The 25,144-nt window shown below is 50.8% G+C and overlaps 3 protein-coding genes across 9 annotated transcripts; 1 reads left to right on the forward strand and 2 right to left on the reverse strand.

Moving 5' to 3' along the window:
- Positions 1-2,745: 2,745 nt before the first annotated feature.
- Positions 2,746-11,832, reverse strand: CBLN3 (cerebellin 3 precursor). Of its 3 annotated transcripts, XM_049705465.1 has the most exons (4): positions 10,711-11,832; positions 10,298-10,417; positions 3,473-3,538; positions 2,746-3,309 (listed from the first exon to the last, which is right to left on the reverse strand). In XM_049705465.1, the coding sequence occupies exons 1-4, from the start codon at positions 11,008-11,010 to the stop codon at positions 3,115-3,117; spliced, it is 681 nt and encodes a 226-aa protein (XP_049561422.1). In that variant the 5' UTR covers positions 11,011-11,832; the 3' UTR covers positions 2,746-3,114. The 3 variants fall into 3 exon arrangements, with proteins under 3 accessions (XP_049561422.1, XP_049561423.1, XP_004283162.1); XM_049705466.1 differs by having other exon boundaries at positions 2,746-3,538; positions 10,711-11,826; XM_004283114.3 differs by lacking the exons at positions 2,746-3,309; positions 3,473-3,538 and adding an exon at positions 6,048-9,958 and having other exon boundaries at positions 10,711-11,819.
- An 86-nt stretch (positions 11,833-11,918) lies between these two features.
- KHNYN (KH and NYN domain containing) lies at positions 11,919-24,089 on the forward strand. 4 transcript variants are annotated; one of them, XM_033411682.2, is made up of 8 exons: positions 11,919-12,073; positions 12,871-13,091; positions 13,909-15,029; positions 15,188-15,318; positions 15,403-15,499; positions 18,124-18,231; positions 18,439-18,540; positions 19,080-24,089. In XM_033411682.2, exons 2-8 carry the CDS (start codon positions 12,891-12,893, stop codon positions 19,330-19,332), a joined length of 2,013 nt encoding a protein of 670 aa, XP_033267573.1. In that variant the 5' UTR covers positions 11,919-12,073; positions 12,871-12,890; the 3' UTR covers positions 19,333-24,089. The 4 variants fall into 4 exon arrangements, 3 of the variants coding, with proteins under 3 accessions (XP_033267573.1, XP_004283160.1, XP_033267574.1); XM_004283112.3 differs by having other exon boundaries at positions 11,925-12,208; XM_033411683.2 differs by lacking the exon at positions 11,919-12,073 and adding an exon at positions 12,241-12,781.
- On the reverse strand, positions 21,913-25,042 carry SDR39U1 (short chain dehydrogenase/reductase family 39U member 1). 2 transcript variants are annotated; one of them, XM_049705464.1, is made up of 6 exons: positions 24,967-25,042; positions 24,525-24,631; positions 24,346-24,428; positions 23,850-23,971; positions 22,940-23,083; positions 21,913-22,665 (listed from the first exon to the last, which is right to left on the reverse strand). In XM_049705464.1, exons 1-6 carry the CDS (start codon positions 25,025-25,027, stop codon positions 22,253-22,255), a joined length of 930 nt encoding a protein of 309 aa, XP_049561421.1. In that variant the 5' UTR covers positions 25,028-25,042; the 3' UTR covers positions 21,913-22,252. The 2 variants fall into 2 exon arrangements, with proteins under 2 accessions (XP_049561421.1, XP_004283159.1); XM_004283111.3 differs by having other exon boundaries at positions 24,939-25,019.
- Between the last annotated feature and the right edge of the window lie 102 nt (positions 25,043-25,144).

The following is a 25,144-nucleotide window of genomic DNA, read 5'->3' on the forward strand; positions in this document are numbered from 1 at the left end:
ATGATTGGGTGACAGCTGACAAATTGAAAGGTGAGTGTGGGGTTTTTAGCAGATATCTCTTTCCCCCTCCTCGCTCTGATGGTCTGTTCAACCTCATTCTCGCTCCTCAGTGCTGTATCCATTCCCTGTTAACCACATTTAGGACCTTATACCCCTTTTGGTGACCTTTTTTCCCCCCATTTGATTTGTCAATAAACGGATCAAAATGGAGCTAATATCCAGTTTAAAAAAATTTTTTTTTCTTTTAGCTGTAGCCTCAATTATGAGAAGGGTGGGAGGCAGTTGTGGGGCACAGGTGCTGCATGTTTTCCAGGCAGGCTTGCAGATTTGACAGCCTGGATAGTAACTTTCCAAGTACATCTGACCTGAGCTCTTATTTATTTTTATTATTATTTTTTTGCGGTACGCGGGCCTCTCACTGTTGTGGCCTCTCTCGTTGCGGAGCACAGGCTCTGGACTCGCAGGCTCAGCGGCCATGGCTCACGGGCCCAGCCGCTCCACGGCATGTGGGATCCTCCCGGACCGGGGCACGAACCCGCGTCCCCCGCATCGGCAGGCGGACTCTCAACCACTGCGCCACCAGGGAAGCCCCTGAGCTCTTATTTTACCGAGGAGACCAGCGCCCAGGTAGTGATACAGCTCAACCTCTCTCTCCCTACTGGTTCATGGCAGGGCTGTGAGGAGAGCCCAGGCTGAGGGCTTCCATGCTAGTGCTCTTTCCCTTCACGCCTTAGAAGTGGGCAGGGTGGGAATGAAGATGAATGAAGGCTGGTGTAAGAATGGCATCAGTGCTGGACCAGCTTGGCTGTATCGGAAACACAATAGAACCAGGTTTGAATACTGAATCCATGGCTGCTACCTATGAAGACTTTTCCTGGGGCCTTGGTCTCCCCACCTATCAGGTGCAGGGTAACAATTCCTAAATTATGGATGTGCGAGGATCTCATGAAATAATCGCGCCAAGAGGCTACTGTGGTGCCGGGTATGGAGTAAGCCTTCTTCACTGTGATGGACTGCATGTTTGTGTCCTTCCAAATTCATATGTTGAAACCCTACCCCCTAGTGGGATGGTATTAGGAGGTGGGGCTTTGGGGGGGTTAATCAGGTTTGGATAAGGTCGTGAGGGTGGAGCATCTAAGATGAGATTAGTGTCCTTATAAGAGAAAGAAACTAGAGCTGCCTCTCTCTCCACCACTTGAGGGTACAATGAGAAGATGGCCATCTGCAAGTGAGGAAGTGGGCTCTTAACAGACACTTGATTTGCTGGTACCTTGATCTTGAATGCCCAGCCTCCGGAACTAAGTTTCTGTTGTTTAAGCCACCCAATCTATGGGGTTTTTGTTACAGCAGCCCGAACCGATAAAGACAATCACATACTAGCTAACGTTGCTTTTCTTCCTGCCCCTGGAGTGCTTGCTGTTATTGCCCCCTAGGCTCAGAAACCTTCCTAACCCTGGCCAAGCTTCCAGACTTCGGGTGTCTGCTACTTGCTGTTTTCTCACCTGACGGAATGTCTGTTCAGCACTGGCAGGGGGATGGAGTGGCGGGAAGGAACTGTCCTTCCTGAGAACTCCCCGGCTCACGTGCACATGGTCACTTAGTATTTATAGAGCACCTACTGTGTGCCAGGCCCTGTCTAGTGTGGAGTGGATGGCAGGTAATGGGAACGGCATGGTGCCCCTCTGGGGCCCACTGTTAGGTGAGGGAGGCAATTCAACAAGCAAATACAGTGCAGGGTGGTAAGGGAAGGAACACGGCATAGGAGCCCACAGCACAGGGGTCTGAAGCCTCCGCTCACGTGCAGTCCAGTGAGGCCTGTCTTCCTGACCCCCTTCACTGAAAAGAATGCACATGCTCTTAGGACAGGGCAGCAAGTGAAAGGTTCGGAACTCCTAAGTGAAAGATTGATCAGGAAGGTGGTTTAGCAAAACCTCTACTTTCTACTCAAGAGAACTTTAAGCAATACTCAGAATTTATCCACGTTGGCTTCTGAGCCCTCTGTTGGTGAGATTTCTCTTCTTCAGGGCTGAACAATTTACAAGGTCTGATTTGACATATTTTTAGCGGAGTGAATAAAGATGTGTCCACAGTTGAGCACCATGGGCAGTGCAGCCTACTAGTCACTGCTTCTCTCCTTTATACCATCACGATTTCCCCTTCTCATTTGGGGCACTGGCAGGTGAGCTTCCCAAGTCTCTGACAGAGAAATTATAAAGTCACCAGTAGGCAGACAGTCCCAGACATAAGCAAAAATATTATATAAAGAACGTCCTGCAGTGTATCTCATTCTCATGTTAAAAAGTACATAAACTACTAACACAATCTTGTAAATCAACTACGCTCAAATAAAAATTTAAAAAAAATGTACATTAACTATCTGGTGAGATGGGGACCCCCTAAGCTTTGCTATATCATGTTTTCCTAGGGACCGTTTATGATGTCCTTGTGTTTCTGGGTAGAAGTGAACACACCTGAAAGAAAGCAGCATTATAACAGGTAAATGGCTACAATAAAACAAAACAAAAATCCTACTCACTTTTTTTTTTAACATCTTTATTGGAGTACAATTGCTTTGCAGTGTTATGTTAGTTACTGCTGTATAACAAAGTGAATCAGCTATATGCATATATATATATATATATATATATATATATATATATATCCCCGTATCCCCTCCCTCTTGTGTCTCCCTCCCACCCTCCCTATCCCACCACTCTAGGTGGTTGCAAAACACCGAGCTGATCTCCCTGTGCTATGCAGCTGCTTCCCACGAGCTATTTTACATTTGGTAGTGTATATATGTTCATGTTACTCTCTCACTTCGTCCCAGGTTACCCTTCCCCCTCCCCGTGTCCTCAAGTTAGAGGTGATACAAACAGATGGAGAGATATACCATGTTCTTGGGTTGGAAGAATCAACATTGTGAAAATGACTATACTACCCAAAGCAATCTACAGATTCAATGCAATCCCTATCAAACTACCACTGGCATTTTTCACAGAACTAGAACAAAAAATTGTACAATTTGTATGGAAACACAAAAGACCCCGAATTGCCAAAGCAATCTTGAGAAAGAAAAACGGAGCTGGTGGAATCAGGCTCCCGGACTTCAGACTATACTACCAAGCTACAGTAATCAAGACAGTATGGTACTGACACAGAAACAGAAATATAGATCAATGGAACAGGATAGAAAGCCCAGAGATAAACCCATGCACATATGGTCACTTTATCTTTGATAAAGGAGGCAAGAGTATACAGTGGAGAAAAGACAGCCTCTTCAATAGTGGTGCTGGGAAAACTGGACAGCTGCATGTAAAAGAATGAAATTAGAACACTTCCTAGCACCACACGCAAAAATAAACTCAAAATGGATTAAAGACCTACCCACGTTTTAAAGATTGTCCAAGAATCCTTGGGACATGTACCAGTTTTAACTTGTTTCCTAATTCATATGGTAACAGTAACTTACATATAGTGGGTACTTGCTCTGTGCTTTCCAACGCTGTGGGATATATACCATGTTTCTCTTCATTGTCTAGAGGAAGAAAATGAGGCAGGGGGAGTTTGAGTTATTTGCTGAAGGTCACGTGCAGCTAAGTGAGAGGCTCCAGTGCCCACCACCTTCACCGCTATGCTCACTCCTTCTCATGCAAGTATATTCACTTTGTTGCTAGAGTTACTTTCTCCCCACTAATCTATGGCCTCTCTATCCTTTATTAATGTATGATATTAATATACATTAGTATACTGTATATTAAGATTTCTCCATTTCAGTTTGGTCCAGATTAAGATGATTTACAAACTAAAACAGAGCCTGGTTTACCTCAGTTGGGTCCAAGAACAATTCTGTTGGCCCTGATAAATTTTGACGCGAATGCCATGCCCTCGTTTTCTGAGCTATAATGAGAAAATCTCTATTTTGAGTTGCCGCTTAGGCATTTTACAGTACAATGACCCTGCTCACACCCAGAGTCTGGACATTTAGATAAGGACCTGAGTTTAGGACTCCTGCCCCAAATTCTCACTTGCTTTTCCTGGGGCGCCCTTTGAAATGACCACTTATAGTTGAGTCCGGGTAAAGTTAGTGACCTGCACCCCAACTACCTTACACATAATAGGTTCTTGCTATCCTGCTCACACGTGAACTGGGACAGAGGACTGCCCTTCTCCTGGCTCACTGCTTCCCTTTCCCCCCTCCTGGTTTCTGGGGTCTGTAAGTAATAAATCTTTAAACTTTACTTCCTTTGTGTGAGTGTGCTACACCTTCAATCAAAATGACTACAGGGTTCTTACTTCCCCAGATGGGGAACCGAGGGAGCTACCTCCTGACCCCATGTGGTGGCCTGTGCTTCCGCATTCAGCAGATCGTAATCTGCACATCCTTAAGTTAATACACCAGCTATGCGTCCCGCAACACACAAGGGGGTACCATTTTCCCTCAGCTAATAAATAGTGCTATTTTGTAAGTTTTCATGTTCCCATAGATGGTGAAAAATGAATCAGGGGAGATCGCAGCAGCTGGATTGCAAAGGACCTAAAAAAAAAAAAACACGTTAAGCAATACGGATTTAATCCTAGACCCTCTGCCTTCCCCACAATACCCTAAAGGGCTTTAGGCAGTGAAGTTGGCAACCCCTGTGTGGAGAATGGACTCAGAGAAGCAAAACTGGAGGCCAAGGGGCCAATTAGGAAGCTTTCGTAGAACTCTGAGATATTGGAAGCCAGATGGATGGAAAACAATGGATGGAACTGATTTATGGGGGTTATGGGAGAGGGAGGAGTCGAGGAACATGGCTGGTGTTTGGTTAGGGCAACAGGGACGTTCCACTTTTAGACACAGAGAATAAGGGAGAAAACAGATTTCGGGAGGAAAGACTCTAATTTTAGCAGGTTGACTTTAAGGTGGGCTAGGCAAAGTAGGAATCTGACATTTGGGAGGGAGGTCCTGGATAGAGATAAAAAATGTGGAAGTTGTCAGCATATGGATGGAGATTCAGGCTTTTGAGAGTGTGTCAGGATGAAAGGAATCCTAGGGCAGAACCTTGAGGGAAACTGACATTTAGGAGATGGGCAGAGAGGTACAGGAGGCTGAAAAAGAAAGTGGCCTCAGCAGACAGGTGGAAGCAGAGCCCAGAGCATGTGCACAGTCAGGGAAATGAGGGCAGGGAGCGCTTCTAGAAGGAGGGTGTGGCCGACAGGGTCAAATGTTAGGGAGAGCCTGAGTGACAGAAGACTAGATGATAGTGACATTAGTGACGAAGAAGTTGTGAGTGATTAGCTTGAGGGCAGTTTAGGTGGGGTAGCAGAGGCTGCAGTTGACTTAAGGGGTGAGCAACTGGTAAGCATAGATATTTGGCTCTAAAGGGGAGGAGAGGTGACGCTAACTAGCATATAAAGCTGAGGGTAACCATATATCTACCACTGTTTCCATATCCATCTGTTTTTTGTTTTAGACTTAAGAGACTTGAGTCTATTTAACTGCTAAACAGAAGGAGTGAGTAGGGAGGGAGACACTGAACATACAGGAGGGAGGAGAGGCAAAGAAAAGAGTATGTTTCCAGGAAATGGAATCCAAAACTGGTGGATGAAGATAGCCGCCTTGACAGAAAGAAGGACACGACTTCTACTGAGCCAGACAGGAAGGAGAGATAAGGAAGGTGAGTTTTCGGGTGCGCTGGTGGGAAGGGTTCCTCCTGGGGTTTCTGCTTTCTCAGTGAAGCAGAAGGTGAAGAGTCTGCTGCTGGCAGCGGGGGGCAGTTGGAGGAGTAAAAGTTTTAAGGAGAGAACAGAAGCCTTCAGCTGGATTGGGGGAAGATGAGGAAAGAAGCTGACAAAGGAAACCACAGAATTGCTTGGAGAATTGCTCCAGGGGTGGCTGGAGACCCTGGATTTAGATACACAGCATATCCTTCAGCAGGACTTTTCTCTGTAGCAATCAGCTACCAGGGCGTGGGTGTAGGGAAGGCAGACAGTTGGATTCTATTCTTAGGATCCTTAGAGTCCTAGGAGATTTTCGTGCCTGAAGAGGAACACTAGCCACCATCTGTGCTTTATTTATTGTTTAATTTATTTACTTCATAAATCTACTTAAGCAAAAAACTGTCTCAACATTTAAACACTATATAACCAAGTCAAAATCTACACATTTTACAAATCAAATTATTTAAACATTGATTGCAGACTTAAATCTTCCTATACATTTCAATCAAATCATCAGTATAATATGTCAGCTTCTCTAAAAGCATCAAGCATTTTGGTAAAGCACACACATCTTACAAGGATTATAAAATTTTTTACACCTACTCTTATACTCATTATAAAAATGGGTTTGTAGACCCAAGAGAAGGACACTATCTCAGTTCAGACCAATTTTTGAATTTGGATATCCAAAAGAAGAATATATCTCAGTGCAGATGAAGTTTTGAATTATTAATCAATGAATTCTTGGTTGGGACCTGGGAAACACTTTACCTTCTAAGATGATGAAAATCTGAGCCAGTGCTTACCTTATATATCACTGGAACTTTTCAAGTCCACACTTTTCCCATGGATTAGTGTATTGTAACTGGATGCCTTTTCTTTAAACGATGTCATCTTTAAGTTTAATGACTATGATATGCAGATGTCCCAGAGATGTCCATGCCCAAACCTCTTATGTTTAACGGTAAAGGGACATTTTCTACGTAATTAAAGTTATGGGCCCTAAAATAGAGAGCTTATCCTGGATTATCTGTGTGGGCCCAATCTAATCACAAGAACCCTTAAAATCAGAGAATTTTTAAGGTCAGAGACATGACAGAAGGGTAGGTCAGAGAGGTTCAAACTGTGAGAAGGACTTGGCCTGACGTTTTCGGCCCGGAGATTGATGGCAAGGAACCTCAATCCTACAACCATAAGGAACTGAATTCTGAATGAGCTTGGGAGTGGATTCTTCTACTTCAGTAAGGAAGGCAGCCCTTCCTACACATTTCTTTTGACCTAATGAAACCCTGAGGAGAGAATCCAGTCATGCTCTGCTGGACTTCAGACCTACAGAAACTGAGATAATAAATAGGTCAAAGTTGTGTTAAGACACTACTTTGTGGTAATTATTACACAGCAATAGAAAAACTAATACAATAACTTTACTGACATTATTTACAAATTTATCTAGCTCATTTTCATTTTTACAAACTTCCCCAATATCCCCAATATTGTTGTTTTCCCCAGTATCCAGTCTCCTCTTCTTCCTTATTATATAACTCCCGACTTTTAGCTGGGCATAGCTGCCTGGAATAAAGACTCTGTTTCCTAGCCTCTCTCCCTTGCCTGGTGTGGCTAGATATGACTAAATTCTAGCCAATGAGATGCAAACAGAACTGTTGGAGGTGCCTCTCAGAAAGCTTCTTTAAAAGGAAATGGGTGTGCCCTTCCTTCCTCCTTCCTGGGACTGTAAGGGTGAAGTAATGGCTGGAGCTCAAGGAGCTATCTTGGGTCAGGAGGTGATATGCTAAAGGTGGTAGAACAGCAAGAAAGAAAACTGGGCTGTGGCGATCATAAAACTGCCATCCAACCCTGCAGTCTTTATTTGCAGATTCTTCTATGTGAGACAGAAATAATCTGCCACCTTGTTTAAGCCATTATTATTTTGGGTTTTACTGTTCCTGTAATCTCATTATAATTAGTAGGGTAGTAGAGAGGCCCCCTTTCCCAAGAAATGAAGGATCATGTTTGAGCAGTGAGCAGTTATCTTTTGGACGTTTGCCTAATTCATGTTCATGTAACACACTGTGGGAGCTTCTTTCTTCCTAGTTGTAATGTATGACCAGATGGTGCCAATCAGTCTCTTTCATTTTTGGTACAGTTCCAACGTTTTCTGGAATTACTGAGAGCTCTCTGGATCCACCCCTCCCTACTTATGCAGATAAAGAAAAATAAATGCACCTTATGCATAGATATAATATCTGCTCTACTTATACTCTTCTACTTATCAAAATTACCTAAAAATATCCTATTATAGTCATACTTCTTCGCTCAGTAGACTAACTACATTTTTGTACATTGTATAGTTACTTCTTCCTTTTTGAAAATCACAACAGAGTTGTGGATTTTAAAAATTCACCTTGTTCCAATTAACAATATTATTTTCCTTTTGATTATCAAATTGTCACAGAATGTCAATTTGTGGAAGCCTATTAAGATTGGTTCCTTTGCCTTCTCAGCTCTACCCTACATTTAAGAAAGCACCTTTGCTTTTTGTCTTCACCAATAGGTTCCAGGCCTAGAGTTATTTATGACATGGAGCTATTCTCAAGGGACCTTGAGTCCTTTTAAAGGAGAATAATATCTGAGGCAAAGCTTCAGGTGCTAAGAATGCATATCAGATTTTTTCCTGATGTTGTTTCTATGCCGCTTTAGTGACAAAATTTGAAAAAGTTATTTCTTTTGAAAACCACAAATTCACAATTGGTATCTCCTATTTAACTCAGGCCCTACCAAATCCTTTTTTATTTGACTCTGACATACAGTTTTACATTTATTTTCCCTACAGCATACCTGCTTGTATCCTGTAACCCCTGAATCCAGTTGTAATGTCGTGTTCTCTCTTTAGTGATCCTACAGGGTCTCACTGAGCATCATTCTCTAATTACTTTATTGATAGATTCATCCATGCTGGGCCAATGGGACAGAGAGGTGAGACACAGTTTATAATACTGGCAGGAGAGTGGTTGAAAGGATGAATTATGGAATCCAAGGAATTTTAAGGAGGAGGATAAGACAGCACAAATCAGGAGAAAGAAGAGAGGTTGTGGGATAGTGTGGGACAGGTACAGTGAAGGTCCCTGAGAGAGCTGGGAGGAAGGAGGTGGTGGTCAGAGCATGAAGTGATTGAACTTGAGACTACAAAGGTGGAGCAGTTCTAGGAGGGGGCCACGGTCATTGATGTGTTCCATGCCTGGAGATCTACAATTGCCCACATGTGACCTACCTCCACCTCCAGCTGCCAAAGGAACCTTTGTATACCCACTTTCGGCCAAAGCAAACATACACACCCATGTCTTGGGTGGGGAGATGAGGGCCAGAGTCCATCTGGGATCTTCCACAAATAGATGCCGGGTTCACCGTCGGCTGGCTGCCCCAATGTACGTGAAAAATGTATACTGTGTTCAGGCTGGGTGCATGCCCCCTTCCTGCCGCACCAGCCACAGGCTCTGGGCTGCTCTGTGGCCCTCCCCACAGTTCTGCTACTGGCTGAGTCTCCCTCCTGCTCTAGTCCACACAGTGCTGGCTCAGCTTCTGACTGTGCTGGCCGAGATCTGTGATGCTGGCACTCCTCACAGGAAGGAGCCTGCTGGGTATGCTGAGGCTGGTCCATCTGGTCCCCTGTAGGGGCCTGTCAGGCTCACCTGTACCACCTGTTCCCCAATAGCACTGAGCAGGAAGCTGGGTTGGAGTTGGAGGGACAGGAGGAGCAGAGTCTGCAAAGTAGCACAGGCCTCCCTACCTGCCAAACCCTGCCCTGATGCTAGGGCTGCAGGCAGAAAGAGATGCAGTGAGAGGCAACTGTGAGGGGCAGGTTAAGAGGGGCAGGTCCCGAGACACCAGAGCTCTACTCTTCACCTTGGATGTTTGGTACAGGGTCCCATGCAAGGACGTGGAATAATAAAGGCAGCCAGAGGGAGTCTCTCTCCTGCCCTGAAGATGCTACTTCTGGGGCAGGAGAGGGCAGAGGGCAGGGGTCAGGGGCTAGATTTCCTTCCTTGAAAGGCTTGAGTCCTCAGAGTGGGAAAATGAGGAAGCCAGAGAAGCTTGAATATTTCCAGCCACCCAGCAGGTTCCCTCGACGCAGGCGCAGAGATACCCGGTCCCCAGGGTCCAGGGGCAGTAGCACAGAGCTGGTGGCTGCCTCCCGGGTCACGTCTGGGTCGTTGGCAAAGGCCGAGATGACAGGCCATGTGTTCAGCATCAGGCTTACCTGGGGAGGGGAGCCCAGTTAGTACCTCTCCTTAGTCCTTGTCCCGGGACCCCCACTTTCCTGAGGGCTTCCTTCCTTCTCTGCAGCCCCAGAGGGACACTCTGGAACCTGGGAACCTGAGGCTCAGAGCACCCTCCTGGGAGGGCTGAGAGGTGGCCGGTGTTGGACTCTGTGCCTCCTTCACAGTCTCTGCTAGGCGGGCCCTTTCCCGCCTTGCTCCTGGCCCCCCAGGATGCAGGCCAATGGAGGTCTGCCTGCGGATCCCCTGGGCTCCACTTATTTCCCCCTTCCCTTCCCCTCCTGAGCCGGGGATGGGACAGGGCCTAGGGTTCAGGTCACCTGGACAGTCTGGCGGTTGTACACCTTCACCACATGGAACCGGAAGCTGTAGACGCCCCGGACAGGGGCCACGAAGGAGCCTGAGGCCCGGTCAAAGCCACCGCCCTCGTTCACCAGGACCTGTGAGAAGCGACCCTACTGAGTGGGGCTTGGGGATGCCTGGGGCTCGGGGAAACCAGGATTGGGGGGAAGGGGCAGTGAGTAAGGAAAGGAAGGGGTGGCAAGTAGACCAAACAGGAGGAATGCACGGATTCAAAAGCAATGGTGAGAAAGGGCAAGGAGGGTGTGGTGGGAATGAAGGGAAGGGAGATGGGCAGAAGGCTTGGGGGCAACTGGCCACAGCAGGGCTCTTTCCTTAGCAGCAGAGTGGGTTTGGACAGTGATTCCAGGTCTTTGCAGGATAGAGGGATTACCTGGTCGAAGTATATGGCTCCACTGGTGCCATTGCCGATCTCTCCTGCTGGCTCGTGGTGGTGGCTTCGGACTGCAGCAAATGCCACTCTTCCAGGGGGTGCCTCTCCCAGGGCTGCTCCCCCTGGCCCCCCTGCAGCAGCTCGGCTGGGCTCACAGACCACCAGGCACTCACCTTCCAGGAGGACTGGCTCTGTCCCCTCCTGGGCCCACCCTGTCCTCAGGGCCGTAAGTGTCAGGGCCAAGATCAGCCAGGGGCTGAGTGAGGGACCTGGTGGCCAGTGTCGCTTTGCTCCCAGCATGGTTGAGTGGCTCTGTGACCCACAAGCCTTCTCTGTTTGCTCCTTGGTTTTGTCCACCTCTCCTCCAGGCTCTCACCACCCCTCACGCTGCTTCTCAGCCCTCTCTGGGACTCATGGTCACCTGGTCTTGGCATCTCCCTCTCCATCCCTCTCTGTGCCCCACGACTCTGTCCTGCCTCTCACTCCTGCTGTCACTGCAGTTCCTGCCTCCTACTCCTGCTGTCACTGCAGTTCCTGCCTCCTCGGCAGGGCACAAAATGACAGCAGCTGGGCTCTGGGAGGGAGAGGAGAAATGAGGCAGCCATACGGGAGGGCTACAGCCAAAACCCCAGGGCAGCCCCTCCCGAGAGCACTGAAGGCTGGAACTGGGACGACAGAGAACATGGGTGTCTGTGTGAGACTGTGAATTCTTGTATGTGTATGTGTGTGAGTGTGTGCGTATGTGTGAGACAGCTCCTACAGCTCCTCCCCTCACTCCTCCCCTCTTCAAAATCCGTCGCAAGTCAGCAGCCCTCTTAGCAGCATCTTTTCCACCGTTGGAAAAAAGGGAGTATCTTTGTGTTTTCCCTGCAATTGTTTTGGTGAAAAGTGCTTGGCCCAACAGTGTCACTGTCCTGTGACCCTGGGCCCGTCTCTTTCTTTCCTTGGTCTTCTAGATCTTCATCCGAAGGGACTGCATTAGTCCGTTTAAGGCGCTCTTCACCTCCATCTCTCCATGAAGTGGTTCCTCATTCCTGAGAAACAACTGCGTGGAGCGATTTAAAACTCAGAAGAGCGCGCAGACGTGACCCGCAGGCTTGGAGCAAGAGCGGGCGAGAGGGCGGGGCCGGGGGGGTGGGGACGAGTAGGCTGTGGGCGGGGCCGGGGGCGGGGACCCGGCTGGGGCCTGGGCCCGGGCCGAGGCTCCGGCCGCCGGCGGAGAGCAGCCTGCAGCTGGCGGGGGCGGGCGCGCGCCGGGGCTCGGTGCAGGCCCAGCCCCGGGAGGGGCCCAGCTGACTCCGCCCCCGGCCAGGAAGTGACTCAAAAAACTGTTCGTGATGTGGGGAAGAGAGGTCCCCGTTGGGTGAGGAATCGGGAAGGCCCGCCCAGATTCGGGCCCCCCGCCTTTCTTCCCTGGGCCGGGGGCGCGGGCGAAGCTGGGGCCGGCGGGCACCGAGCGGCGCCGGCGGGACTGAGGCCGCAGCGGGCGGCGAGGCGGGTAGGCGCGCTCTCCCCCGCGCCCGGGCCGCGGGAGCCAGAGGCCGCAGTGCAGAGCGCAGTCGGGGGGCGGCAGCCGCCAGCGGCTATGGGCGGGGCCCGGTCCGACCCCTGGGCCCCGCGTGGGGCTCGTGGCCCGACCGAGGGGTGTAGCAGACTGCGGAGGAAGGGGGAGGGGTGGGAGTGGCTAGAACCTTGGAAATGGCTGACAAGGGACCCAGAGGACAGCCCAGTTCAAGCCCTGGTGAGGATTCATCTTTAAGAGGCCGTCTTGGACTCGGAGATTGCAGAGACCCGGAGGAGAGGGACTCTTTCGTCACCTGTCCCCTCCTTCTGGCCTCCAGACCCAGCTGGATCTCCCCCCCCCCCGCCGCCCCGCCCCCGCTTCCTGCTCAGGGCTGTGGTCATTTTCCAAAGGCCACACACCCATCCCAGAGAGACAGCCTTCCTTGTTTATCCATGACTTGTCTCCGGAGAGAAGGCCCTTGTGTCCAGATAATCTGACATTCCCTCCCTATCCCCAGTCTGGACTGAAGTGCTGGTTACCTCTTGGGTTTACCAGTTTGGTAACTAGGTGCGACCTGTTGATAGCTGGTGTAGGCCAGGAGACCAAATTTGGGTTGAGGGGACATTGAGGCTCTGAACTGCTTTCCCTCCTTCCAGGGCTGGGCGGCCAAGGAGCCATGCCTACCTGGGGGGCTGGCTCCCCGTCCCCTGACCGTTTTGCGGTGTCTGCGGAGGCTGAGGACAAGGTGCGGGAACAGCAACCCTATGTGGAGCGCATCTTCAGGGTGGGGATGAGCGTCCTCCCGAAGGACTGTCCTGAGAACCCTCACATCTGGCTGCAGCTGGAGGGCCCCAAGGAGAATGCCAGCAGAGCCAAGGTGAACACCTCTCCCTGACCCTTCTGGGAAAACAATGACTCCCTCCCCCGAGGAGGCAGAAGAGAGGAGGGGCTGGGGAGGATCTCCACTCTTTGCTTGTCTCACTGGCCCTGAGCTTTGAGGAACTTCCAAACTCTCTATTTGTCAAGAGTTTTGGTTTCATTTCTGCTGCGATGACCCAGATTCTGCCAGGGCTTGGAGATTAGTGACTCAGTTCAAATCAGTTTTTACTCTTTGGGGGAGAAGAGAGAATTTGGTTGGGCAGGCAGGCCCCACCAAGGAATTCACTGTGGGGTGGGAGGCCACACTGATTCCTTTGGAGTTAGTCAGGACTTACGGTAAGTCACGACCAAATACCATCCTTGTGGTCCTAGTTTGTTTCCTTATCTATAAAATGTGAATAATAACAGTACCCACCTCACTGAACTTATTTTGACTTAGATAAAGCATGTAAAGCGTGAGTTCGGTAAAAGTTGTCAATGATGATTGTTATAATGGAAATATACAACACGCATACACACACATAAATGTTTAGAAGAGACAGCCTTTTAACCAATTAATTATAACAGTTTCTTAAGTTGAGGCAAGTTCTAAATGGAAATTCAGCCACGGGCTGTCAACTGAAAAGGCAAAGAAGTGAGTTTCTCGCTCCCCTCTTAACCACCACGTTTTTCAGGATCTGTAGGGCTCCATAGCTCTCCTCAGGCATCCTGGAGCTCAGAGGAGAGCAGCGGCCCCGAAGGAGCTATTGGGCCACTTAGGATTCCAGCAGTCTCTTTTTTTTTTTCCTACCTCCCCTCCCCACCTTTTCCCCCAGGAGTACCTGAAGGGTCTCTGCAGCCCAGAGCTACAGAATGAAATTCATTACCCACCCAAACTGCACTGCATCTTTCTGGGAGCCCAGGGCTTCTTCCTTGATTGCCTGACTTGGAGCACATCAGCCCACCTGGTGCCGGGGGCGCCCGGCTCGCTGATGGTCAGCGGCCTGACCGAGGCCTTTGTCATGGTCCAGAGCCGAGTGGAGGAGCTGGTGGAGCGGCTGAGCTGGGACTTTCGGCTGGGGCCATCCCCTGGAGCCTCTCAGTGTGCTGGAGTGCTGAGAGAATTCTCCTCTCTGCTGCAGTCCCGGGGGGATGCCCACACAGAGGCCCTGCTGCAGCTGCCCCTTGCTGTCCAGGAAGAACTGCTGAGCCTGGTGCAAGAGGCATCCAGGGGGCAGGGGCCCCAAGCATTCCCGTCCTGGGAGTGGGGGAGCCCAGGTCTGCTGGGTGCTCAGCACCAGGGAGTCAGGAGTCCCCTGAGTGACAGCAGGGAGTCTCTGGACACAGGACCTGCAGGGTGGCAGGAGTCAAGGGGAGAGAGATGTGCTATGGAGAAGGAGGGGACAAAGCACGGTGGTCCCAGGGAGATGGATTTGGGGTGGGAGGAGTGGCCCGGGGAAGAGGCCTCGGAGAGACAAGTGGCCTTCAGGCCACAGTCAGGAGGAGGAGAGGCAGGGCAGGCAGTGCCTCTGAAAGGGAAGGCCCTGGGGAAGGAGGGGGTGCCTCAGGAAAGAGGAAGGTTCTGGGTCCAGGGCGCACCTCCTGGCACCCAGGGCCCCTGTCAGAAGGCAGCCCAGCCCCGGGGAGCCTCCCTCCTGCAGCGGCTCCATAATGGGGAAGCCTCACCTCCAAGAGTGCCCAGCCCCCCACCGGCGCCTGAACCCCCTTGGCACTGCGGAGATCGAGGGGACAGAGGAGACAGGGCAGACAAGCAGCAGGTCGTGGCTCGAGGTCGGGGGTCTCCGTGGAAACGAGGCACCCGGGGGGGTAATTTGGTGACTGGCACACAGCGTTTCCAGGAGGCCCTCCAGGACCCTTTCACCCTGTGCCTTGCCAATGTGCCAGGCAAGCCAGACCTCCGCCATATTGTCATCGATGGCAGCAACGTGGCCATGGTGTGAGTACCTGGTGGGGCTGAGCGTCCTGGGGAGGGGGATGAGATGACGAGATGGGCAGTTGCATTCACCTTGGGGATATGTGCGAAGTGGGGGGCAGTACAGCCAGGCTGCCAGGCCCCCCTGGGGGTCCCAGAATGCTGACCCCTTTCCACTGCAGGCATGGCCTCCAGCACTACTTCTCCAGCCGGGGCATTGCCATTGCTGTGCAGTACTTCTGGGACCGTGGCCACCGCGACATAACTGTCTTTGTGCCTCAGTGGCGTTTCAGTAGGGACTCCAAGGTCAGAGGTGAGTTGGGACTGGTCTTTTGTGTCCGGGGATGGGCCCTGCTTCCACCTTGAGGATAACCCCATTGTGCTCCTCTTTCTCTAGAGGGTCACTTCCTGCACAAGCTGCATTCCCTCAGCCTGCTCTCCCTCACTCCCTCCCGGGTCTTGGATGGCAAGAGGATCTCTTCCTATGACGACAGGTACTTGCTTCTTTCTTGGTCACAGGCTGGACATTCAAGGAGCCAAGTGGGAGACTGAGGGAGAGACAGAAGCTCCTGACCCTTCACACTGTCTGTAAGCCTGAGTCGTGGGACAAGGGTCAGTTCTCCTCCGTGTGCCCCTATGACTGGGGAGGTAAACCTGCCCCGCAGGCAGGATGAGATGGATGGTGGACAGCTTTGTTTGTCCACTCATCCTTCACTTTTCACTCATCAAACTAAAGGATGCCTCATATTTATACAGTGCCTTACTGTCTAGAAAATACTGGTTTAATGGAAAGATGGGAAAGCCAATGACGTGAATAGCTGACAAATGCCTCTTACAACCTAGATGACCAAACACATAGAGAAATTCCCCAACCTTCTGGAAAAACCAGAATCAATGTTCAAAATAACGATAAATGAAAAAACACATTCCATGCATAGTAAGACTGTACAAAACATGGTATAATAAAAGACAGTGAAAGATCACTGGTCTTAGAATTTGCAGGTCTGGATTTGAGTCCCAGGTTGCACAGTCATTGACTGTGGAGTCTCTTAGTGGATTAATCTCTTTGTCTCAAGGTCCTCTTCCATTTATTCATCCTCCTTGTGAATGTCAAAAGAAGCTAAGGTATGTGTTTGTCTCACTCAAGGTGCTGGGCAGGAGGGCAGTGATGTTCCTTAGTTTTTCATGGATCCAATCAAGTGTGGCAGAGGGCCTACCTCTTGTACAGAAGTGGAGACGGAGGGTCAGAGTAGTTAATTTTCTTGGCAAAGGCTATGAAGTAGCAAAGGGAAAATGAGAACTTAAAGCTGCTAGCTGGTTTAACTGAAAAACACGGGGCACATTCCCTCCCCAGTGTGCACACAGTGTGGGAGATGGGCGGATTTTAAAAGCTAACTAACCGATTTAAAAAAACTAGTGACAAGTTCTTTATTCTCTAGGATTTTCGGTTTTAAATTAAAAACAAGTTTCCAAACTGAAGTGATTATATATTTTGTTTTTTCAAATACTTAGCTCTTACTCCCTAACAGGAAAATGGTATTCTACAAAAAGTTCACGTTCTCCCGATGCTATTCTGTTTTATGTCTAGATTTCACAGGTTATCTGCGCTATGGAATCTTCTTTACACGCCAGCACTGACACAGTTAAAACTGAAGGTTGAGTCAGTTGTAATAAATTTTGAAGGCACATGTCTGTACAGTGGTGTACGTCCTGATAGGCAGACAGCACAATATGAATTTGGAATTTTGCCTAGTTACAGTGAAAAACACAGTGGCACGTAGCACAGGCCTACTGAATACTGCGGAACAACGTATGATGTAATGTGATAATAGTAAAATATGCTTAACTTGAAAATACCTTTTGTACCTTATATGATACCATATACATTTTTATGTCATCTTCTTAATTTGTTTCCCGGACAGAAACTCAGAACCAGACACCTGTCACACCGAATCCTGATTACTAGTCCCCTCTATACCACAATGTTTTTCAAATACTGACTGCCTGCTTAGTACTAGGTGCGTGGCCTGCCGAAGGAAGCAGGAATGCAGGGAATCAGGGAAGACCTGATTCTCGACTTCAAAGAGCCCAAAGAAAATGTAAACCAACAGTACAGAATGGAAAGGAAAGGGATCCCCCTTCTGGCTGGGGTTTTGTGGGAAGAGAAAGCTTTGAGAGCTTCTGTTGATTGATTGACAAGGACATGGGATGCGTTGGAGCTCTAGGTTTTAAACCTGTTAAAAAGGACTCACCTCATGAGTCCTACCCCGGTCCTGTGGAATCAGAATTACTAAAGTGGGGCCCAGGCATCTATTTTTTTAAAGTTCCCCTGGTGGTTCCGTTCATCAGTGAGGTTGGGGAAGCACCTTCCAGATGGAGGGAATAGTTTGAGAAAGATGGAAGTCGGACAGCACGGGGCATGTTTGAAGAACAGGGTGTAATCTGATCATTGATTTTGGCAGGAGCTGAGTACAGCAGGGAGTATGGGGTGAGATAAGGCCATAAGAGTGGCTTGGAGCTGGGTTCTAGATGGCCTTGGCTGCCAGGCCTGGGCATGTGGAAATATTCGGTAGATAAAGGGCAAGTTTGGAAGACTTTTGTGTAGGAAGAGCATATTCTCTTGGGGGAGGTCAGGAGAGACTGGAGGGTGGTAAGTGGCTGGGGGCAGGGGACCCCCTCATCAGGAGGCTATGCAGTAGGACCATGCTTGTAATGTCCAGGTAGCTCAGATGGTAATGGTGGGACTGGAAAAGAAGGAAGCAGAGTGGAAAGCCTTTCAGAGGAGGAGCACGATGGATTTGTGACTGATTCATGGGGGCACGGTGGAAGAAGACAGAGCCAGAGCCAGATCTTTCTGTTTCACGCTAATGAGGCACGAAGTGTTGAGTGGAGGATTGTGGTGACTTGAGGGGATGCTATTGGGGAACCACGATGGATTCATCTTTCATGAGTTTCCTTTCTAACCCGTGGCACCTGTATGCAGTCAGTCACCTGGGGGCTGGATCAAGGTGAGGGGGCCAGAACTCCATCACCGGAAGTGGGTCACGGGAGTCGATAACGCTCTTTGGGGTTGGGACCTTGGAGAGTCCCAATATGGTGGCCGTGGTTTTCGTGACAGGTTCATGGTGAAGCTGGCTGAAGAGACCGATGGGATCATTGTCTCCAATGACCAGTTCCGGGACCTGGCAGAGGAGTCTGAGAAGTGGATGGCAATCATTAGAGAGCGGTGAGGGAGCCCTCCCCTGAGCACAGGGCACGGACTCAGACCTTTCTCTAAAACCAGCTCTGCTCTGCCACTGGGTGAGGACTCTGGGAAGGGGCTGACGTTCTTTGCGAAGGATGGTAGCTGGCAGCTTCTGATGGTGTTGGTCTTAACTGTCCGGGAGGTGGGCAAAGGCCCCTCTGTGACCACACGTTCTCTGTGCCCATCCAGCCTGCTGCCCTTCACCTTCGTGGGAAACCTCTTCATGGTGCCTGATGACCCACTGGGGCGAAATGGCCCTACACTGGATGAGTTCCTGAAGAAGCCGGACAGGTAATGCCTCAGACTCTCCTAGGCAGCCCTAGCTTTTGCTCTGCAGGAGCCTTGCAGGCCTGGAGAATTGGGGGAAGAATGACCTCAATCTGGGCCCGCTTTATTCTGTAGTAGTTCAAGTTGCCTTGGGCTTGGCCCAAGGAATCCTGACTCAGACCCTCCTGGCTGGGAGGGAAGCTCCTGTTTCCTGTTTTCCCTAATCAGTGTGTTGGATGGAGTTATTTGGAAGGTGCTTGCTTTTACTTATAGCCAGCTGCATTGAGCATGCCCTCTGTTGGACATACAGTGATTAATTTATTAGACTAGAACTAGATAGTGGCAGGTTCACCTTCCAGGTTCCAAAGGAACAGGCCATCTTCCCTTCAGAAGTGGGTTGATACTGCCCCTCAGTGGTCAGTTTCTGGAACTTCAGGGTCACTCCCCAGAGCCCAGACTAGGCAGGGCAGTTGACTGGGAGTGGAGAGCAGGGAGGCCCACTGGGCTCTCACCTCCCTCGAGGATGCTCATCAGTTCTTCCTGTTCCCTCTGCTTCTTCCCAGGGCACAGGGATCTTCTAAGGCGCAGCATTCTGCCAGGGGCTTCACAGAACACAGTAATCAGCAGCAGGGGAGAAAAGAAGAGGAGAAAGGCAGTGGTGGCATTCGGAAGACGCGGGAGACAGAGCGGCTCCGGCGCCAACTGCTGGAGGTGTTTTGGGGCCAGGATCACAAGGTGGACTTCATCCTGCAGCGGGAGCCGTACTGCCGGGACATCAACCAGCTCTCTGAGGCCCTGCTCAGTCTCAACTTTTGAGCCTCACCTGTCTGAGTGACTGCCACCCCGTCAGCTCCAGCCTCATCCAGCTCAGCTCATTCTGTGAGGGTCCCTCTGCTGCTCAGACCCTGACCCAGTCTCACCCTGAGTTGGTGCTTTGTGTCAGGGAAGCACCAAGGAAGTGCATTCGTGTGTGGGGAATGCTCTTGCCTGGGGCACTTTGGGGACAGGTCTGTAAGGTGACCTGATCTCACCTTGAGTCAGGACCTCAACCAGCTCTCAGGAGGTTCTGCTCAGCCTTAACTTCTTAACCTTGCTTTATGCAGGGTTTCTGTAGGGAATGGGGGCTGCTGGGAAGGGTGGGTCACGGAGATGGGCACTCTCGGCCCCTCCTCCACGCTGAGCTGGGGATGGAGGCTAGGGTGGGTGGGAGGGGAATGTAGAACAGGTGGCCAGGAAGCTAAGCCTTTCCTCCTCCTGGCTGCTGCTCTGATGGCCAGAGGACAGGACGAGTCCCAGGCCTGGCTGAGCTCCTGGGTGCATCAAAGGGAATGCTGGGCCCTGGAAAGGCTAGTGTTACGGGGTCTGGGTCACAGTGGGGCAGCGGGGAGCTGGTGGAGAAGGCAGAGGGAGACTTGGCTTCTGGTCTCAGCTATGCCTGCCTGTGACCTTGATTGATCTTGGTCTTTACTTCCGCCTACAAGTCAGGGGTAAAAAAGCCTGTTGGGAGGAGAGATGAGAACGTGGAGGAAAGCTCCTTGGAGGAAAGGTACTTGGACCAAGCCTCAGGTGTGTCTGTCTGTGGTTGCACAGGCTTCCTAACCAAAACCTCACTTTAGAGAGCTGAGGGTCCTCTGTCCGCAGGACCTGTGCCCTAGATGTTTTAACACTGCATCCTCAGTATAATGTGCCCTATAATGGCTGCGTCCCTTTTGGGCAACCCCCCTCCCCCGCCAAATCCACATTTACAAAACGGTTAATTAGGGGTGACTGTTTGCATTACCAGAAAACTCTCAGGGTTCCTTCCTATCAATGGCAGCTCTCCTGTTGCATTCAGGTGTTTGTTTACAGTTGAACGAATGTGTCAGAAAGTCCGCAGTCCCCAGTTAATGCACTTGCTCGAGCGTTGAGCAGTCACCAAACCAGTGAAGCCATGTTCTGCGAGCAAAACGTTCATGTGACCTGACCCTAGCATCTTCTTTACAGAACATATATGTTGCATAAAGCGAGACCCACTTCTGCTCTGTGTGTGCGTGTATGCGGATGGGAGGGTTTATAGAGTTTGTATCTAGAGGAACCAATCTGGAAAACGAAAATGGAAGAATCAGAGTCAGAAGGTACTTGACTGGCCACCAGACCAGCTGCTGTCACCTCAGGACATTCTCTTTCCTCTTTGATTCCTACAGGTCGTTGTCCTGTATCTGCTTGAAATCCTCCTGTACAAGGGAATTTACTACCTCCGAGGCAGCACATCCATCCGTGGACAGTACTAGTCAGTCCTTCCTTTAGTGCATCCCCAAATATGCTTTTCTGTTACTTCTACCTTTGAGGCCAGTCATTCCATCAGGAACAGTACAGAGCCAGTCAACTTCCTAAAGAGTCCAAAACCAGATAAAGAAGTGAGACAGGTGTTCCTGGATTCTGTGCTGTCTGGGCCCTGCAGCAAGTCCCTGGACATGGCCCTCTTTTTAGGCTGACTTCTGTTCCCTGAGTGGCACAGGGAGTTGAAATCACCCCAGATCCTTGTATCAGCAACTAGCATGTGGAGCTGAATGATGATGGAGAGGGTCCTAGGGTCCCAGTGTCTTTGCCCCTCCCCATTGGTGAGGTCCACCACTACACTGCACTGAGCTGGGCTGGGCAGGCGAGTTGGAGAGGCTAGTCGGGGTGGTAAGAGTGATTCAAGGACAACCCATAGTCTCCTCAGAAGAAAGGAGATTGGTTAATATGGCCTGAATTGGGGGCTAGGGGAACTGCTTCTGGTCAAACTGTGGCAGAAACCAGGGTCGAGAAAAAGGGGGAGGCTCCTTGATGAATACTTGGGACGCTTTTTCCCTGAAAGGATTGAGTTTGTAACTTTTGTTAGGTTCCTTGTACCTTTCACTTTCAATGCTGGTGGGTATGCAGTGGGCTTCGAGGTATCTTCTGCCCTTTTGTGCTAGGGATCCTGGTTGACTTAAGTGGCCCCAGTCAGATGAGAGGCAAGTCCTTATCTTTTGACAGTCCTAAGCTTTGCACAGCTTTGTCCTGCTGCAGCCTGATGAACTGGGGCCAGTGTGTGATTGCTTTATCAATTCACTGCTGTTCAGTGACAGACTGAAGGCTGTCCTGGACTTGGACCTTGTCCCTTCCTCTGCTGGCATCCTAATGGCACTGCGTGAAACAAGTATGCAGGGTGACCACAGAGCCCACTGGAAGTGGATCACCATTCTTCTTGCCTCTACCTTTGTCATAACCTCGTGCCTCAAATTTGTTGCCAACTCTTTTGGCAATGGAGGGACCAAGAAGGGAGATGTTGCACATTATAACTTTCAAAACCCCATGTAAAGTAAAGGGTCTCCTAGGATGGCACTCCTTGAAATAAATTTCAGAACCTAGGCCAAAGAGATGAGCTGAAGCTAGTGAGATAATTTATCTTTATTGCCTAAACTGTGGAACATTCTCTACACAGCAAAAAGGAGAAATGGGCCAGGAACAGGACATGCAGGGAAACCAAACTTGGGAATTTATTTAGGAGCAGTTGAAGAGGTTAAGGTCCCAACTCGATGAGACTGCAGCCTTGAAACAGCGGACAGTCTCTAAGTTAAATAAGGTGAGGCAACAGGACAATGAGAAAGAGGACTCCCTAAGAACCAGATGGTTCAGGTTTCAAGCAGAGGAGAACCTGAGCTCATAGTTTCTCATTAGGAAAGCCCCCGCTGAGGGACAGGCCTCAGGCCCTTCCCTGAGCCTCCCCCACCTAGGCTATGACTTCCTTCAAGGCGGCCCCCAGCTCTGGGAAGGAATACTGGTAGCCAGCAGCCAGTGTCCGCCTTGGGACTACCTTCTGGCCCTCCAGCAGCATGACGGCACGTTCTCGCCCAAAGACAGCTTGTACCACCGTGCTGGGGAGAGGGATGAGGGCTGGGCGGCCCAGGGCTGCGCCCAAGGCCCGGGCAAACTCAGCGTTGGTAGTGGAGGAGGCTGGAGCCACTCCGTTCAGGACCCCTTGCACGTGGCTGGCTTCAAGGGCGTGGGCTAGGATTCCTGCCAAGTCTCTGATGTGAATCCAGGGGAAGAACTGGTGGCCTGAGCCGATGGGGCCCCCCAGGCCCAGGCGGAAGGGCAGCAGCATGTGACCAATGGCACCGCCTCCACGGCCCAGCACAACCCCTAGAGCGGGCAAGAAGGACGGTACAGGAAGGCCCCTTAGCCTCCAGGCAGTCCCACTGTTCCTCCCTGCTTCCCCTTCCTCACCTTTTCCCCATGCTGACTGCTCTGTGGCAGGCAAGGGGTGTGGCTCTCTTTGGGATGTCCCGCCCTCCCACCTGTAGGTTAGCTAGAAGTGGAGGCATCCTCTGTAAGCCCAGCTCCCCTTATCCCCCCACCCTCCCAGCCCAGAGAAGGCATTCCAACCCTGTCTGATACCCAGGGCCCTGGTTCTCACCGGAGCGCACCACCACTTGGCGTGTAGAATCTCCAGGAAGCCTCGCTGCAGCTTCCCATTTGGTTACAAGTTTGGAGAAAAAGTCAAAATCCCCTCCTGGGCTGTCCTCATCGTACTCGGCAGTCAGGCTGGGCTGGTAGTAAGCTGCCGGTGGAACAGCATTTGTTTGCTCTGCGTGTCCTTGGTCCTGTCTGGCCCTTTGCAGTCAAGGCTCCCCTTGGCCTCACCCTCCTTGGCCCTTGGGATCTCCCCACGGGAACTCAGAGCCATGGATATTTTCCCCTTGATCTTCTCCATGAGCTGACCTGTTCCGGCCCTGGAGTCATTCTTATCTTTCGTTATGGGGCTAAGCTGAGGTGCTAGAGTGAGAAGCTAAGAATAAAGACTTGGGTGCCAGACTGCCTGAGTTTTAATCTCAGCTCCACCATTTATTAACTCTGACTAAAGGCAAGTTACATAATGTCTCTGTGCAGAATTTTTGTATCTTTAGAATGGGAATAATAGTACCTACTGCATAGGTTTCTTGTAAGGATTAAATGTAATATGTGCAAATCACTTAGAATAGTGGCTAGTGTGTGTGTGTGTGTGTGTGTGTGTGTGTATTTATTTGGTCCCAAAGGTAAAATACAAGCATCAAGAATTCTGTTCCTAAAGAACTGTGCTATAAGAAATAAGGGACCTGGAAGTAGGTGGGACTTCCCTGGCACTGGGAGCAGTGCCACTCCCTTCACTTTCTCTGAGGTCCCCATTTCTCAGTGAAAGTACACAAAAGTCAGGAGAAATATGCATGGAATGAGGCCCTAGGTAGATCCCGTGCTTGGAAAAGACCAGCACTCTGGGGCCTGAGCTGCTCCTCACTGTGCTCCCTCCTTTCCCTGGCTAGTCTAAGGGTTGGTGGTGTGGGACATACCTACACCTGTGACTAAGACCCAGACCTGGGGGGATTGTGGGGCTTTGGCAATGGCTCTAGCCAGCATTTGGGTGGTCTCCAGGCGGCTGCTGAGAACCTCTTTTTGGAAGGCTTCATTCCACCTGCAGGAGAAACAGGAGAAATAAAATGCCACTAAATACATGTACATACCCTTCCTTTCCTCTCTTTCCCTGGGGCCCATCCATATCCGTTTCTAATAAAACCCTGCATTGCAGCTTAGAGGAATGGTCCATCTCTTCTGTAGAAGGAAAAGGCACATCTACTTTGGGCATCCTGAGTGGGGAGCAAGGTCCACCAGCTGAGCGGGAAGAAGGGCAAGTGGCTGTGGAGGAGTGGGGGTGGGGGAACGAGCAGTCCGGTATACGGGCTGAGTTCTCAATCTGGCAGTCCCATTCTCCACAGCTCACAGTAATCCTCAGAGTCGGCCCTCTCCTCCCTCTGCTCTGAAGGATGTCAGCTTCAGGGCCCGGCTGACCTGCGGAGAGGGTTGAGGATGTTCTCTCCCGCCAGATTGACGGCGGCATCGCAGCGGGGCAGCCCCGACGTAGCGAGCTCATCCTGTTGGAGAAAGCACACAGTGCCCGCGAGCCCTCGCCCTGCGCCACCAAACTAGGCCCCACCCCCACGCCCCATGCTTCCAGAATTTGGACATACCCACGTGATCCGACCGGCCCCTGGCTTTCGGGAGACCAGCGTCACTTCGTGGCCCCTGGCCTTCAGCAGCTGGGTTAGGGCTGTCCCAATGAAGCCCGTTCCGCCACCTGATCAGAAAATGAGAGGTGTTTATCCTCCCGGGGGCGCCTTCCGTCCCCACGTGGCCCCCTCTTCCGGTGCCCTCCCATCTGACGCCAGACTTCTCCCCTCCTCGCCCCCTCCCCGCGATGCAGAGGTGACACAGGTCACAGAGTTTAGGGAGATTCGGCTTCTAGGGCTCTGAGGCCAAGGCCAGGTTGCCTGTGCACGAGACGGTGCCCTCTCTCAGAAACGGCCTCCTACCCCTCAATTTCTGGCTATGTTTTCTTCGTATAAACCGGCCTCCTCCCACTCCCCCTTCCTGCCCTCCCTCACCCACAAGAACCCTCATAGCGACAAGGACCTAACGCGCCTGCGCAAGATTTAGAGTCTACCTCTAGGACGACTGCAGCCTTTCTGCGCATGCGTCTTTCGGGAAGCGCCCTCCACTTGTGGGGTGGGTAGGACTGGGCGTGGTCCTGCCTGGAGACCCGGAAGAATTCGTAGTGAAGACTGTATATTTCACTGCAAGGAGAGGCGGG

This window comes from Orcinus orca, chromosome 2, assembly GCF_937001465.1.
Source record: "Orcinus orca chromosome 2, mOrcOrc1.1, whole genome shotgun sequence".
In the NCBI taxonomy this organism is placed as follows: Eukaryota; Metazoa; Chordata; class Mammalia; order Artiodactyla; family Delphinidae; genus Orcinus; species Orcinus orca.